A 17,187-nucleotide genomic window follows, 5' to 3' on the forward strand; every position below is an offset into this window, starting at 1 on the left:
CATGGGCATCACTATGAGACCCTGTAGGCCATAAGGTTTTGATAAACATTGCTTTATATCTGGAATTCTGTGATTTTGTAGATATTAACAGAACTTGGATATTTTTAAAATGATGTTTTCTTTATTATTCTTAAGCAGCATTTGATACATGACAGTTAATAACAGAAGGAAAATGGAAAAATAGGACAATTTATTTAAAATAAAATAAACCCACAGTATGTTCCTCAGTTTGGGGGGGGGGGGGGGGAAGAAACTCTCTGGTAGTTGGATAAGCTACTGTATAAATGGCTTTCTCCAAATGTCATTTTTAGGCTGGTTACAAATGCAGAAGTTTTCCTCATGCCTCATCTACTATTTAATCAATGCCTCTGGTTACAAAAAGCAACTTTTGACAGACCATCAGGTTATATCTCTGTCGCCATGGAGATACCGTTGACGGGAAGTGGCTGAGAGGACCTCTACCAGTCCCTTTCACATTATACTCCCAAGCACAATCAGAAGACTCAAATGAATCCGCCCTGTGTAACTTGGAAGTCACCGGCTCTACCGTTCATTTTTTCTTTTACTCTCTGGAATCAGTGCTTGCCCTGCAGCTCTTGTTTGAGAGATTTGTGGGTGACCTAGGTTAGATCTTCCCATATCAGTTAACAAATTTACTCTTCATGCAGATGCTGCTTTTTAAGCCAGTGGGTTTTTTAAATAGAAAAAGACATATACTAACAAATCATACAGTTACGGAAGTGTGACATTCATATTCATAATTGTGGCAGTTCTGGATTCTAACAGTGCACTTGGCTTATTTTTAAATTAAAGAAAATAGCAAGCATCCCCAAAGACTAAACTTTTTGGACCAAATGCAGCAACAAATATTGTCTCCATATTGACAAATGACACATACTCCCCATACCTCAATATATAGGGAAAAAGGAGTTTTCTTTAAGCACTCAATCTGTGCAAGGTTTCCTTGTTCTCTTCTTCATCAGTGTTGCAAATGATTCTGAACACCAATTCCAGGGGGCTGCAGGACTACTCAGAAAAATTCCTAGGTGGCAGTCAACAGGGCTTGGGCTCCTAAATTGGCAAGTCTGAAAATCACACCTCCTGTTCATTCTGCAACTGACAAACTCCAACCTCCAAGCCAGGGAATTGAGGACAGAAAACAGAGAGCTCTACTGAAAGAATTATGCTGAAAAACCTTCAAAACAAAGATTGCTCCCAATAACCTTTATTATTAAATATAGTTATATATTTCTTGTTTTCCCAGAACTGTATAAACATCTATAAATTATACACAGAGATTATTTCATTCACCACTGGACTGTAGCCACCTCACACAGGAATCTATTTACCACAGTACAACAACACAATCCAATAGTTTAGGATAGGATGCGGGGGTGGGGAGGGGAGGAAGGAAATATAGTTGCACTTGCAGAAGGAATTTAAGAATCAACAATGACTGCTCACACTGGAATACAACCACACACTGCAATGAACAACACTGCGTTTGTGAAAAGGAATTATGGGATTTTTAGTAGAATGGCGTGCACACTTTGTACAAGAGTACGGCATCACATTGTACAGTGTACAGTATTGCATACATACGCACAGATTAAGCCTGCCATAGCACACATGTAGAGAGTATAATGCAAGGCAGACCAAACAGCAACATCCATGCTCCAGCATGATTTGAGTTAGCTGGCTGTCCGTTTATCATGGGTACCATATGGGCAAGTTTCCTGTGGCCCCATAAAGTTGGTTTACAGCCTCCAGTCCTGGCTCTCAGTGTTCTATGGTGTTATTTAGCTCTAACTTATCCCTGTCTTCTCAGAGCTCAGTCAGCAAAGGAAGTGCCGGTTTTGCTGCTAGACAACATTGACCTCCTGTGGGTTGGCAAATTCTTTGGTTCGGCACCAGTCTGGTCCCAAGGATGCAGGACTAGAGAGGTTCAACCTGCACTACAGTAATGGAGACTAAGAACCTAGACAGCTTTCATCACTCCTCTGATATCAGACCACAGGATCCCCCCAAACTTTCTTGTGCATTGGTGGTTTGATGCATCCTTGCTCTGTGTATGGAATCTGGTGCCCTGACCCCAAGGTCTTTTGCAGAAGTGCTTCAAGACCAATCACCCATCTTCACTTTTCTGGAGGGCCCCAATAGATATGGTGATTGCCTGCAAGAAAACATCTGGGGGGGGGAAGCGACTTCACCCCCTCTCCCCATTTCCAGCAACCTGCTGGACCAATGGCAGGGGCAAGGCTGCATGCACCAGTAAACCTGCCACTTATGGTAGAGGCAGAAAGATGGAATGTCCCATGTCCCACTGCTATTGAGACAGGGACAAGAGTAGGCTGCATCCCAGAACTGAGAGGTGTCACAGGGAACAAGAGTACATGAAAATGTCATGTGCCAGAAATCCTTAGCAAGGATTTTAAATGACTCCGTAAACTTGGAGCAGGGGAATGGAGGGGGCAAAGAAAGAGTTTGTCACACCCTAGGACTGGAGAACTTCTAATGTAATTCCTACTTTCAGGAAAGGGAGAAAACATGATCTTGGAAATGACAAGTTTGTTCTCAATTGTATATATGGTCTGGGAACAAATTGACAGAGGAAATAGTCAAGGACAGAGATGAATGGTAACTGGGGCTATAGTTACACTACAGCCAGATCAACACGCCGATGACCAATTCACCGTGTGTATTTATTTAATGGCTCTTGTGAAGACATGCCAAATTGACTGCACATTGCTCTCCAGTCGACCTTGGTGCTCCATCACAAATGAGAAAAGTAAGGAAAGTATCTCCCATTAACCCAGTGCAGCGTACACGCTGCAGTAAGTCGACCTAAACTATATTGACTCCCCATATGTTATTCATGTAGATGGAGTTGCGTAACTTAGGCCAGGATTACACTAGGAGAGAAATTTGATTTAAGATATGCAACGACAGCTATGAGAATAGTGTATCTTGAGCCAATGTACCTTAAACCGAATTTCTGGAGTGGCCCCACTGCGGGAGGTCAACAGGAGAGTTTCTCCTGTTGACTTTCCTTACTTCTTGCAATGCTGTGAAGTATCAGGATCAACGGGGCTGCCCTCAGCATTCAATTTAGTGGGTCCTTACTAGACCTGCTAAATCAAACCCTTAGAAGATCAATCTCCGGAGTGCTGATCTCCACACAAGTACAGACAAGGCCTTAGGTTGACTTACTGCTTTAGTGTAGACATAGCCCGAGATAAAATACAACATGGTATTAGAAAAGCAGACCATGTCAGACCACTGTGAAGTTCTTTGAGAAGATGACTGCATTTCCTTTGTCTACAAAAATCGGTTGATCTAATCTACCTGGATTTCAGTAAGGGATCTGATACAGTTCCACATGGGGAGTTCTTAGCTAACTTGGAGAAGATGGGAATTCGTGAGAACTGAAAGGTGGATAAGGAACCGGCTAACGGGGAGACTACAGTAGGTCATATTGAACGGTGAATTGTCAGGCTGGAGGGAGATTACTAGCAGAGTCCCTTAGGGACTGCTCTTGGGACCAATCTCCTTTAACATTTTTATTCCTTATCTGGGAGGAGGCCAACACCTGCTGCTGTCCTGTGCCAGGCCTCCTGGTAATCGTCTCTCCTCCCCCGTTTGTGTTGCTTGGGGGAGGGGGCTTTGGGCAAGAAGGTGGAGCAGTGGTGGGACAGAACAAGGGCAGGGCTTGGGGAAGGGGTGGAGCAGAGGTGGGGTGGAGCCTGTGTCTGGGGGGGTTGCCCTGAGCCCTGCACCTGGGGCACTGGTTGATGGGGGGGTTGCCCCAGGTCCTGTGCCCCCCTAGTGACAGTCCTGCTGAGGTATTTCCAGTGGAGACTACACAAGGCCCTGGTAAGACCCTATCTGGAATACTGCATGCAATTCTGGACTCCCATGTTTAAGATGACTTCAAAGTGGAACAGGGGAGAGAAACGCTAGTGGGACGAGTCGAGGAATGGAAAACCTACCTCATGAGAGGAACCCGAAAGACTTGGCTCGTTTAGGCTAAACAAAAGAGAGCCAAAGGAAGATTTGATTCCTCTCTATAAATACACCCAAGGGATCAATACCACAGAGGGAGAGGAGTTCCTTAACCTGAATGCCAACATGAACACGAGAAAAACTGGATGTAAACTGGCTGCTAACAAGAGTAGGCTCAAAATTAGGCAAAGATTGTATGCATATAATATGATGATGGGGACTAAATTAGCTACAACTAGTCAACAGAGAGATCTTAAGAGTCATTGTGGATAGTTCTCTGAAAACATCCACTCAGTGTGCAGTGGCAGTCAAAAAAGCAAACCATGGTAGGAATCATTAAAAAAGTGACAGCGAAGAAGACAGAGAAAATCGTATTGCCTCTATATAAAAACATGGCACACCCACACCTTGAATACTGCTTTCAGATGTGGTCGCCTCATCTTAAAAAAGATACATTGGCATTGGAAAAGGTTCAGAAAAGGGCAACAAAAATGATTAGGGTATGGAATGGGTCCCATATGAAGAGAGATTAAAAAGACTGGGACTTTTCAGCTTAGAAAAGAGGAGACTAAGGGGGGATATGACAGAGGTCTATAAAATCATGACTGGTATGGAAAAAGTGAACAAGGAAAAGTTATTTACTTATTCCCACAATATAAGAACTTGGGGGTCACCAAATGAAATCAATAGGCAGCAGGTTTAAAACAAGCAAAAGGAAGTTTTTCTTCACTCAGCGCACAGTCAACCTGTGGAACTCCTTGCCAGAGGATGCAGTGAAGACTAGGACTAACAGGGTTCAAAAAAGAGCTACATTGATTCATGGAAGTTAGGTCCATCAATGCTATTAGCCAGGGTGGGTAGGAATGCTGTCTCTAGCCTCTGTTTGTCTGGAAATGGATGACAGGAGAGGGACTGCATGATGATTCCTTATTGTGTTCCCTCCCTCTGGGGCATGTGGTATTGGCCACTGTTGGCAGACAGGATACCGGGGAAGATGGACCTTTGGTCTGACCCAGTAGGGCCGTTCTTATGATTTCTAACCAAGAGAGGAGTGAAGTTCTGGAACAACCTTCCAAGAGGAGCCATGGAGGCAAAAATCTATTTGGCTTCAAGACAGAGTTTGATAAGTTCATAGAGGGGATGGGATGATGAGCCTGCCTACAATGGCATATGGTCCAAAGACAAATTCTAGTCACAAAAATCCCCAATGGCCTGAGATGGAACACTAGATGGGGAGGGGCTCCCAGCTACTGCAGAGAATTCATTCCCAGATATCTGCCCGGTGGGTCTTGCCCATGTGCCCAAGGTCTAACTAATCATCATTTTTGGGGTCAGGAAAGAATTTGGCCCTAGGTCAGACTGGCAGGGATCCTGTGACTTTTTCCCCTTCCTCTGCAGCATGGGGCACTTGACGTGCAGGTTTAAACTAGTGTAAATGGTGGAGTCTCTGTAACTTGAAGTCTTTAAACCATGGTTTAAGCACATCAGTAACTCAGCCCAAGATTAGGATCCGTGCCTGCAACGTGTAGGAAGTCAGAGATGATCTCGATGGCCTCTTCTGGCCTTACTATCTATGAGTCTGCTGTGGGGAAATAAGAGTTAAACCCAAGCCCTGGGCGAAGGTTGGGACTATGGGCCAATCAGGGCTTGACAAGGCCCTATAAGGCAGACTCCTGGAGAGGAGGCGCACCCACAGGCTTGCTCCAGCAGTGGAGGAGCGGGGGACCTAGCTGCCTGGGAAGCTGGAGAGGGTACCTGAGACAAAGCAAGCCTGGGGAAGGGCAGGCAGAGCTGGGGAGCTCTGGCCAGGCAAACTCCCTGGCTGCAGGCCTGATACGGGGGGCCCATGCCACCACTGGGGTGGGGAGGGGAAAGGGCAGTTTACCTCAGGGCCTGGCGATTCACATGGGCCCGGAGCTCCCAGCTGCTGCTGCTCTACTGTGGTAGCTGGAGTCCCGGGCCCTTTATACTGCCACTGGAGCACCACACTGTGCACTCTGGGCAGCTCTGAGGGGATGCTTCGTCCTGGCAGCAATGAGGGCTAGCTGCTCCCAGCCCCACCCCTCCTGGGGGCAGGTAGCTCCCCCCCCCCATCTTGTCCAGGGGCCCACGCAGGCTCTTGGCTCCCCTGCAGGTGCCTGAACGGTACTAGGGCTGCAGGGAGGCAGCCTGATGAGCAGGTCCACACTCCCATTTCCAGCTGTAGTTTGCCCCCGAGGCAAGGTGTGTATAGGATTATGGGGTTCCTTTGGAGGGCAGGACCCCAGAACGTACAGGACAGTCCTGTGAGGGAAGGGGCTATCGGGGCCTGAAGTAGCATGGAAGAAGACAGGTAACTGATGGCACTCCAGGGTTGAACAAGTTAATTCCCAGATAGACCAGCAGGTGGCAGCACGGTGGTGAGCACTTGTACCCTTACGGAATCGTATCAAGCAGTCTCCAAATAAGGAACAAGATGTAGGAGTGGCCACCCTCAAGCCCTACAATACTTGAAGATGGTGGGGAATCCCAGACCCCCTCCTCAGATCACCAGCCTCCTCCCCCAGATAACAAGGATGGATGATGATAACAGCAGTCATATTATGTGTAAGGCATTAGCCATTTAACCGGAAGTATGGCCCTTACCCATTCACTTAACACACAAAGAAGGTAAGGTTGGCCCTTTGGTAAACTTGTTCAGTGGGACAAACATGTTCCTCACGATAACTCCATAAATAGTGTTGTATATTAGGAATGTTGGGGAACACGAGGGATTTAATTCTATGCATTCCAGCGGTCTATGGGGGTCTCAATTTTATTAGAAACATCCTCAACATTTTATTTAAATCCCATTCATGCCAGTTCACAGCCCCTCAGATGTCATCCATGCCTAGGCCGAGGCATCTCCTGCATAAAGAGCAGGTCTTGCTTATGGACACAAAAACGTTTGTAGGCGGAGATCAAGTTGAGGATCTATCAAATGTGTGTTTTGTCTGTACTGCTGCACAGGTCAGAAAGTCAGGCTTTATTCATGGCAATGCACTTACAGCCCTTGGTAATAGTGAAGAAAGGATCATCTCCTCTAGAGCCAACTCATGCCAAGGATGCTCACACATTTCTAAAGGCGCCCTGAAATAAATTTAAATGTCACCTCTTTCACGTTTCCCCCAGATAAGGAACTTATTCTTGATGGCACATGCCGCCTCATTGGAGGATCTTGCTTCATTTATGTAACCACAAAGATTGCACAAGGCTTAGCCCTGCATTTAGGGGTCAGGATATTGACCTTGTGTAATAACAAAAGTCATGTTACTTAAAGGCAACTATCTCATTCCAATGACAAAAAACTCAGAGGTTAAGTGCCAGTGGCAAAGCTCGTAACACATAACAGCTCAGGTCCTGACCCTGCAAACACTATGAATGTGCTTATCTACTTTGAAATAGTTCTGTGAAAGTCAATGTGACCTGTCATGGATACAAAGCTGACATCAATGGATATGTGTTTTAAGGAAAGCACACACAAAGATGTTTGCAGGATCTGGAAAAGCTGGGTAATAACTTTGCACAGTAGAAGTGATCTGTAATAGGGACAGACTATAACACTGGAATCCTAGCCCCAAAGCTGGTAAAATGAGAAAAATAGCAGAATTCACGTTAAATGTTTGCTTGTAATGATTATATTAATTAACTATTATGAATTAATCTACCATGTATTTATCTGGATCGATTGTTAGGGTTTTACCTTTTTCCCCAATTTCAAATCAGGATGTTTTAATAAAAGATATATTCCTATTCTCTTCATATCAATAAACAAGTATGATATACAGCATATTTAATATTTTCAGCAGTTTCCTACTAATTCATAGAAATCGCATGCTAATCAACAGTAGTTCTATATTTCCACATGAGAAAATATCTCTAGTGATATTAACTCTGTATCCTAACTATTGAATGTATTCCCCAAAGCAATTTTAGCTATGAATTTATGACTTCTGGTTGATATAAAATATATCCAGGTTGCCAGACTAGGCAATGATACATGCAGTGAAAACTATACTAAGAAACCAGTCTAGTTCTTCAAATAGAAGATTACTACTCACATTTTCTATAAAGTTAATATGGAAAACACCACTATTTTGTCATTAGCATTTAAACAGTGTTTAATGTCTTTTAAATGGTTCAGTGTTATGATGCAAGTGGAAGAGAACAGATTTTATTTTTACCAGGAAACATGCTTTAACCAACCTTCAGTTTACTCTTACAATATAAACGAATGCTTAAACGACGTCTCTGTCAACTGAAAAACCCAACAGTAAAATAGCTACTTTATGTGCCAAGCTAAACATAATTTTTTTTCCTTGACAACCTGCTCAAATGTAAATGAAACTAGGCCAAATTTGGTCTATTGTATAAATTATATATTAAAAAAGAACCCTTAGACAATGCTAGTACCGGGATCAGAAAGCAGTAGTGTCAATTAAAATCACACAATTATTTGGCTAACTTTAAGATGTGAAGAAATTAATGTTTTAAATACAAGTGGTTAGATAAGTAGCTTTTGACCTTCAATTAAACCTCAATAGCTGAAAACACAATGAGGGAAGAATGTGCTTAAGCAAGGCCAAAACCAAAATCTTATTTAAAATGGCTTTGGTATAAGTAATCAAGAAACATTTTGTAAAATCTATTCATACAGACGCGGGGCCAAATCCGTCGCTGCTGTAAACCAGTATCGTTGCGCTCACCTCAATGGACCCACACTGATTTATTCCAGCTGAGAGTCTGACCTAAAATGTGTAGCACACATGACTGGATCTTTCTGATACCTTTACGCACCGAAAGAGGGTCAGAGCACAAATCCTTCATGAAGAGCAAGCAAAAAAGGAGGATTTCTTCCACGAACTGCATTTTTTTACTTCTGTACTTTTTTATAAAAGGAACCAATGGCACAACTACAGTGAATGTATACTCTGGCTCTCAAATTTTTTATTATCCACTTATGTTTTCCTTGCAGTGGGATTTAAGAATGCCTCTTCATTGAGACAAGTAGTATGTCATCATTTTGTTGAGCTAACAGGCCTGACAGTCTTGTCTCTTTGAATTAAGGACACTACAGCTCCATTTCTCTTATTACTGGGAAAAATCAAGGTGGAAAAGAGTGGCAGAAAAAGAAAAAGGGAGTTAGCCAACTGGCAGCAAGTTCTTTAACAATTCTTCTGCCCCCCTCCCCCTTTTATTAACCAGTGATCAATTTATTTCACCACAAAATTGTCTCCTTACCAAAAACAACCTAAAATAAGATCTTTTCCACATTGTATAACAACGTACGGGAATGCACGCCTTTTGTATTTTAACAAACATCTTCTCTATTCACCATTTCTCTTGTCTTTTTGATCTTTTCCCTACTTATCATGTTCTTTATTTGAAACAGATTTTTAACAGATAATCTCAATCGTTATAACAATATCTTGCTTGCATTTTATTCAAATAATTCTTAAAAACAGCTTAAAAAGCCGTTTGGAATAACATCAAGCTTGCCATCAATCAAATGAAAAAATTCCGCTGGCGGTTGTATAAACATCAGATCAACTCTGATGTCTTCAAGGATTTCAGAGTGAACCATAAAAAACTCCATTAACTTCTGACAAAGAATGCAAATTAATCACAACATGGGGTGAAATGAAATTAAAGGCTCTTTTCTAATCAATGACAAGGCAGGATGAAATATTTGTTACTCTCTCGCTCTGTACTCAGGCTGCCTAGATATTTGCACTTTCCTTCCAAAGACCCAAATGTAAGGTGTGAGCACAGATTCACCCACAGTTACTGGTTAGCTCTCCCCACCCCCAGAGCTATCTGCTTACAAGTCGCTGAGATCCACAAAACACACTAATCATCTGAATCTCAGGTGCATCCAATTTGTTATTCACACTCTCCCATGCCAGTGAAAAGCCTGGCGCAGACAGATGCACCAGGAACCTTAAATGACAGTTTTGGCCTCCGGAAGTGCGATCGCTACAGCAAAATCTAGTACAGCCTCCAGGTGAAATGTCTGGAGCTCCATATGGAGCAGGGAAAATTAACAACAAGATGAAAATCGCTGCAGCAGCAGGGAGTCTGAATTTTTTGAAAAAAAAAAAAAGAAATTTAAAGATGAAGAAAGAGAAGTAATAAATTAATGGGGTGTGAAAACATTCAAAGCTTTACAATACCAGGGGCACTATTTGCTCAGAATTTTTTTTTGGGGGGGGAGGAAGACATGACAGGGGAAGAAAGGCCTTTTTTTTTTTTTTTTTTTTAAACTTCAGGTCATTTTGAAGTAATTTATTAACTAAGGTCTGAAACTGTAGCCAAAAGGAAGGAAAATGTTTTTATACAAAAGTACTTTATATAATTTGTTGTAATCTATACTTTCCAGTAGTTTAATAAATCCAGGGCTACTAAGCGTTGTTTCTTTCTTTAGAATGTTTCTCTAATGGATCTATCTTCCTGTTAGCACACGGCATCACCATAAAATGGTATGAATAGAAGCTGAGAATAGTTATCAGGCGATTCTTTTTATTTCTCCTAAATTGCATTATCATTAAACAATCCATTGTCCTCTATCATGTTTTTATTTAATCTACTGAATTTGGATCTACATGATTAACTATACGTATCTCAGTTTCTTTAGACTCTGCAAACCATCAGAGTTTCAACTTTAAATTTAAGCAAATAATAAAACTGAAAATGCTGTGAAGTTCCATGGTCTTTTAGTTTTCTACAGTTCCTTTCACACAGATACACAAATTGCCCCTATAATCACATTAAATTACTGTTAAACTTTTAAAAGACAGCTACAAACTTAGTTACCCTAAGCCATCCTCAGCTATTTAAAATACTGACACTATACACTAAGTACTGCATTTGATAGAAGGGATTTTGATTTCATTTTTAAATGTTTACATATGAAGGGATTTTGATTCGAAAGAGTCTGTTTTTCTTCTCTGTGTGTGCGCAATTCCCATTAGCGTTAATAGAGTTATGCAAACACATCAGGGGAAGAATATACCCTTAAGTGCTTATGTTTATATCCAGAGAAAATCCTATGAGCGTCATAGTCTACTTCTTCCAAAAGGAATTTTACATTACAGCAAACAAGTAACAGCGCATCGTGATAATGTGTCTGGAAAAAAACATTAAGCAATTCAGAAAGTTACTGGATTTTCACTAACTAGCTTGTTTGTATAAAGTTTTTATATATCAGGGTCTGTTCCAATGAGCAACATATTTTATGGTTTTTGTATAAAATTATACCTTGGAAAGGGAACTACAAACACAAACCATAATATATACTACTTATTCAGAATCCTTTAAACACTTATGTACAGGGACAACTTTCCTGATGTGAATAATTACTTGCATGCTAAAGTATGAGCAGGATAGAGCCCTAAATAGAAACATACATGACTAAATAATGTTTATGTGACAACTTAGTAAATATTTGTAATCTGCAAGCTCATAAAGCATTCTGAAAGTGAAAAGTGCTAAACTATCATTTAAATATTCAACATAGGCATGCAAATCCATCCTTTAGTCTTGCTGGCATATTGGTAAGAGACAAAAGAGAAAGTTAACCTTTCTGAATGCCTTGATTATGGGCAGTTTCCATATAATCATAAAACTTACATTATATGGATACAAATAAACTAATTTGTTTTTTCGTTTGTTTTCTGTTTTAAAGAGGAGAAGAGTAATAATGCTTTCAGGTATAACTGTAAAAATACAATAATATGTTTGAGAACAGGGATAATTCTGCATATATATTTAGGGAACAGTTCCAGGCTATTTAGGGACAAATTCTGCAAACACTTTTACTCATGTAATCAGACTCACTGAACTGAGTAGGACCTATTCAAGTAAGTCTTTGTAGGATTGGCCCCTTATAATGATGTGAATATATCAATTCAAGCAGTTAAAAAAAATACACAATACTCACTCACTCACCAGGCCACAAAAGATCGTTGCTGCTATTATTTATGATCCACCATGAAACTATATGGTATTTATGGAAAAATTCTCATTTTACTTACCAGCCACATTTCAAAGTCTCACTTTCTCTGGTATTTTATATGTTAAAAATCTACCATTTTTAAAAAAATGCCATTTTTAATTAAGAGCAAAAAGCATCTTAAATTGCTAATCATATGTTTTGCTCCTAATATGAAAAGGTATTGACACTGCTTTGGAAAATACATAATCAAAAGACATAACAAAATTCAATACATACACAGACTAACCCTCCCCACTTTCCTCCACCCTAAATGCTTCCAGTATGGAAGTTGCAACACATCCTCAATTTTCATGTAGTTATGTACCACTTTGTATACTAGATAGGATACTTTCTTAACTAACATGATGTGACCATTAGAGATACAAGATGGGTGATGTAATATCTTTTACGGGACTACAGTGATGTGACTATCACTAAAAAACGATGCTTTGACAAGTACCTCTTTTTTGGATTTGAAGAGGTTAGTTTAAAGATATAGATAAAAACCTCTAAGCTATGTTCTGCTATTTCTCTCAGTCAGCAAATATTTGTGTCCACAGAAGGTACAAATAAAAAGACTGGTGTATTTCAACAATCAAAATCTTTAGAAGACCGTCAAAGAGTCAGGAGAATTTGCTTAAAACAGTTTACAAAAATAGAAAAGAGAATGAGCCCATCCTATTATTCAATAACCATGTTCGTGAGGCATCTGCAAAATCTAACCATGCATAAATTAGTATGTGTAATACAACAGTTATTTGCATAATAATAGCAAGTTAATAGATGCTTAAAGAGCACAAACCAACACCACCTTTAAACCAGACATGCCTCCAGGCACTCCAGCCTGTATAGACCAAACTACTTGGAAAACAGTGGTCAAAAACATATGCAACCATAACAAAAGTCAAATAAATCTTTGTATCACCTTAATTTTTTTTTATTTCCCAGAAAGAGGAATAAATTTAAGAATGACACCACAGCTTTTTACTCTGGATTTAAGTCATCCATCTTGCAATAATGTTTTAGAGTTAAGAACTTTATCAGAATTGGCCACTGTTTTTGGACACTGGTGATTTTTAGGAATAAGCATATAGGAAAAAGCCATATTCTCCATGGATGGGATTTTTCACAAATGTTCAGTATGAGTCTCATTCTGCCCTCACTGAAGTCAATGGAGTTTTATCATGGACTTCAATGGGACCAGAATCAGGATAATATTGAATTTAAAAATTGCACCTGTTATGGAAAATATTTGGCATTTTATTAGACTCTCTCAAGTAAGAGCATTAGAACCCCCGCCTCCCTCCCCAAAAAACAAAGCACCACAAAGCAACCATATCATCCCTACATTGCCTATTTCATTCCTGAAGATCTCACATCATTTTGCCAAAATTCATAATCTGAATTAAAAATGAAGAGGCACTACCTCCATCTTGCTCTATGAGTATTACTGGAGTAATTAAAACATCCTTTCATCTCACAATAAAACAATCATCAGTCTTATCATAATCTCTTCCTTCCTCCCAAGGGAAAAAAAGAATTAACATTTGCAAAAATAAAATTAAAAAAAAATCAACAGAGATATACTTCCGAGTGACTCCTTAAAGATACCAATTTTCAATTTAACAGGGCAGATTTATTTGTATGTGGCTCAAATGTTCACAGTTGCTCTCTGCACCTTCATACATAGGAATGAATGTCACAGTGGCAAGCAGCAGTAATGAACAATCTTACCTGAGGATATGGAAACCTCCCAAGAGCAAGCTGGGAAAGAAAATAATATTTGTCTAGTTATACAGATTTGCATGGAGGGCACATTTTCTTAAAGAGAGGAACGTATCCATCTCTCACTATTGTACAAATTGCAAAAGATATATGTGAGCAAAAAATCCAGAGAACACAATCAGACATCAGAGCTGTATTTAGAATGGAATTATTCACAGTGATTATGCTTTATTTACACACAAAATGATGGCTTTTTAAAAATAAAGTATGCACACCTTTTATTTTGACTTAACAAAAATCTATACCACCAGCTAGCACATGACATGTCCTAGTTTTCTAAGAGCTCCTTAAATGAAACCATCCAGTCCCGGTAGTAAGGCCAATGGCACTGATCTTTACTAATTATATCTGCAATGCATGGGTATCCACACAGCATTCACTAAACTCCCTAAATCCTGATTTAACACACACTGGGCTCAGGGTAAAATGTGGGCTGGATCAGAGGTCAGTCTCCTCCTTGGTTGTTTCAAAGTCTTTGGCCAGGAACGTTGGAGGAAGAGAGCGCACATGGAATCCAAAATATCATACATTGAATTTCTTTTACATTTTAGAATATATGCAAAATAGATTGGACATATTGCCAAACGCTGGTTTTAATGTTAATGCATACGTACCACAGTGCCTACTAGTGCCGACACAGGGTAATGTCTATATTTCCAAGTTGAATTTTTATTTTGTGCCTGGTTGGTATTTTAGCCTTACAGTACTTTCGTTAAACCACATTTTGGTCATTTTTTAATGATCAGAACAGATCTGTAATACCCACCAGCTGTTTCTCTTGTGCCACTGATTTACGACATAACGATGGACAAGACACAAGCACTTTTTAGTTCACGCACAAAAGCCAAAACCAAGACCGAAGTCCATTGTTTCTACTCTTGCAAATATCTCATGAGGAGTCCACACAACTGTGCCTAAGCACATATCACAGGGTAGGACACAAAATAGCTACAACACAAGCGTTGTTGTGAGGCTGAATTAGACCCGTAGAACTTAAGATAGAGGGGAGATATGATAGAGATATATAAAACCATGAGTGGTATGGAGAGGGTGAATAAAGAAAAAGTCCCATAATATAAGGACTAGAGGACACCAAATGAAATTAATGGGTAGCAGGTTTAAAACTAATAAGCGAAAATTCTTCACACGGCGCATAGTCAACCTGCGGAACTCCTTGCCAGAGGAGGCTGTGAAGGCTAGAACTATAAAGAGAAGCTAGATAAAGATAAATTCATGGAGGTTAGGTCCATTAAAGGCTATTAGCCAGGGGGAAGGAATGACGTCCCTGGCCTCTGTTTGTCAGAGGCTGCAGATGGACGGCCCAAGACAAATGCCTTGATCATAGTTTTCGGTCCATCCCCTCTAGGGCACCTGGTGCTGGCCACTGTCGGCAGACAGGCTACTGGGCTGGATGGACCTTTGGTCTGATCCAGTACAGCCATTCTTATGTTCTAAGATGGACAGAAGAAAAGGCACCATAGAAGCAGTACTATCTATCCCGATCAGACAAGGTCTTGTGTAAAAGGCATATGTGATAGGCTACCAAAAAAAGGGAGCTTCTCTGTTTTCACACAACCCAAAAAGAGCGACTTTGCTGTATTTAGTTATTATTGGTAATTAATTTCTACAGACATGCAAAGATAATGAGCTATAAAAGTGTTACTAGGTATGTACAGTAACTTTTTATGTACATTATGGGAGTTGCACGTAATAATCGCCATGCATCACTCTGAAGATTCATCGCAATCTTTCCCAGTGGGAGTTTGCACAGTGATCAAGGAGGAGTTGTTTTAGTTAATCATATCAATAATGTGTTGTTTAAGGGTCCCCACTAACACTGACATAACACAAATGTCTCAGAAAAACAGTGGGCTATTGGATCATTCATCATTTTCAGCCTCTCATTCAGATTTTTTTCTAAACCCCAAAGGAAATTACCCCTCCAAAAATGGATGCTAAAGGCTTGGTTTAAAAATCACAAAAGTGAGGAAATGAAAAATTAAGACCTCCACTGAGCCCTTCATTCGCCATCGAAAAAGAAACTATACAGCCATAATATGTATTCTCCCGCCCTCGCCTCACTAAAATCCCTCCTACAAATCTCACTTCTGCAGTGTAGATCCCAACACTAACCTACACTGTAAGCTGTGCTAACTTCACGCCAGAGGTCCAAGAAGGCAAGTCAGAACCCTCCACCATCCTCTAACCCAGCGTTTTCCAACCTATGAGTCGGGACCCAAATATGGGTTGCCTTTACATTTCAAAAGGGTCGCCAAGTGTCTCCCCAGGTGGCTCTGCCCTCCCTCCATTTTTGGATTGCGTTGGGCCACCAAGTCTTCTTGAATTGTCAAAATGGGTCCCTATCTGGAAAAGGTTGGGAACCTCTGCTCTAAAGAGAAGAATCCTAAGCTAATGTCTTCTTCTGGGTCTCTTCACTTTCTGCAAACTCTTTGGGGGGCAGAAACTGTCCTTAATTTTTATTTCTGGATGCAGCATTGATCTCAATGCAGTTATTTAACAAAATACATTCACCGTCAACAGCTCCAACAAGCGAAGGAAAATAAGAGATGAAGGCTGGAGGCTACGTCTCTTTGGCTACGTCTAGACTGCAGTGCTAAATCGGAAAAAGATACACAATTTGTGGTACGCAAAATCTGTATCTTTTTCCAACTTACTTTTTCCGACTTACTCTACACGGCGCCAAATTTCGGAAAAAAGCGCTCTTTTGACACATCCCTTATGCCTCACAAAACGAGGTTTACAGGGATGGCGAAGAAACGTGCCCGCTTTTTCGACTTTTTTTGGAAAAAGCGGGCATGTTCCTTGGATACCGGAGGTATCCCGGAAAAGCAATGCAGTCTAGACGCAGCCAATGTCTGTACTGTCTGCCTCAGAGCCTTGAGACTTCTTGGCGGGTCGAACCTGTCAAGGCAGGGCCTGCCGTGAGGAACACAAGTGCCTTCTTCCCTTTACTGCTCATAGCGTAACTGTGACATGCCTACTGGCTGCTGGCCTATGGACTATGCATTACTGTTAGGCCAGCTAGAGTTGCCAGATGGTTTAACCAAAAATAACCGAACACTTCCCCCTTCTCCCCCCAAAAAACAACAACACCGGGAAAAATTTTGTTGAAGGAGAAACAAAAGGGGAAGACCAAAGTTGTGGAGCAAAAAAAAAGGACCCTGAGAGTTAAGCAAAAAACAAACAAACAACAAAAAACAAACACAGCATTAAAACATGATTTTCTGCAAATGCTTTTAACGGAAAAGTTTTTCGTTAAAAGCATTTGCAGAAAAGAGCATCTAGATTGGCACGGATGCTTTTCCGCAAAAGCACTTTTAGCGGAAAATCGTCCGTGCCAATCTAGACGCGCTTTTGCGCAAAAAAGC

General features: G+C 40.8%; 1 protein-coding gene across 4 annotated transcripts in view; it reads right to left on the reverse strand.

Moving 5' to 3' along the window:
- Positions 1-17,187, reverse strand: part of MAP2K5 (mitogen-activated protein kinase kinase 5) — a 206,095-nt gene that overhangs the window by 63,339 nt on the left and 125,569 nt on the right. For all 4 annotated transcript variants that reach the window (XM_075896856.1, XM_075896855.1, XM_075896857.1 and 1 more), the window contains one exon: positions 13,748-13,777. In XM_075896856.1, coding sequence (XP_075752971.1) covers positions 13,748-13,777 — 30 coding nt within the window. The remainder of the gene's footprint in view (positions 1-13,747; positions 13,778-17,187) is intronic.

The sequence above is a fragment of the Pelodiscus sinensis genome, chromosome 14, assembly GCF_049634645.1.
Source record: "Pelodiscus sinensis isolate JC-2024 chromosome 14, ASM4963464v1, whole genome shotgun sequence".
NCBI classification, from domain to species: Eukaryota; Metazoa; Chordata; order Testudines; family Trionychidae; genus Pelodiscus; species Pelodiscus sinensis.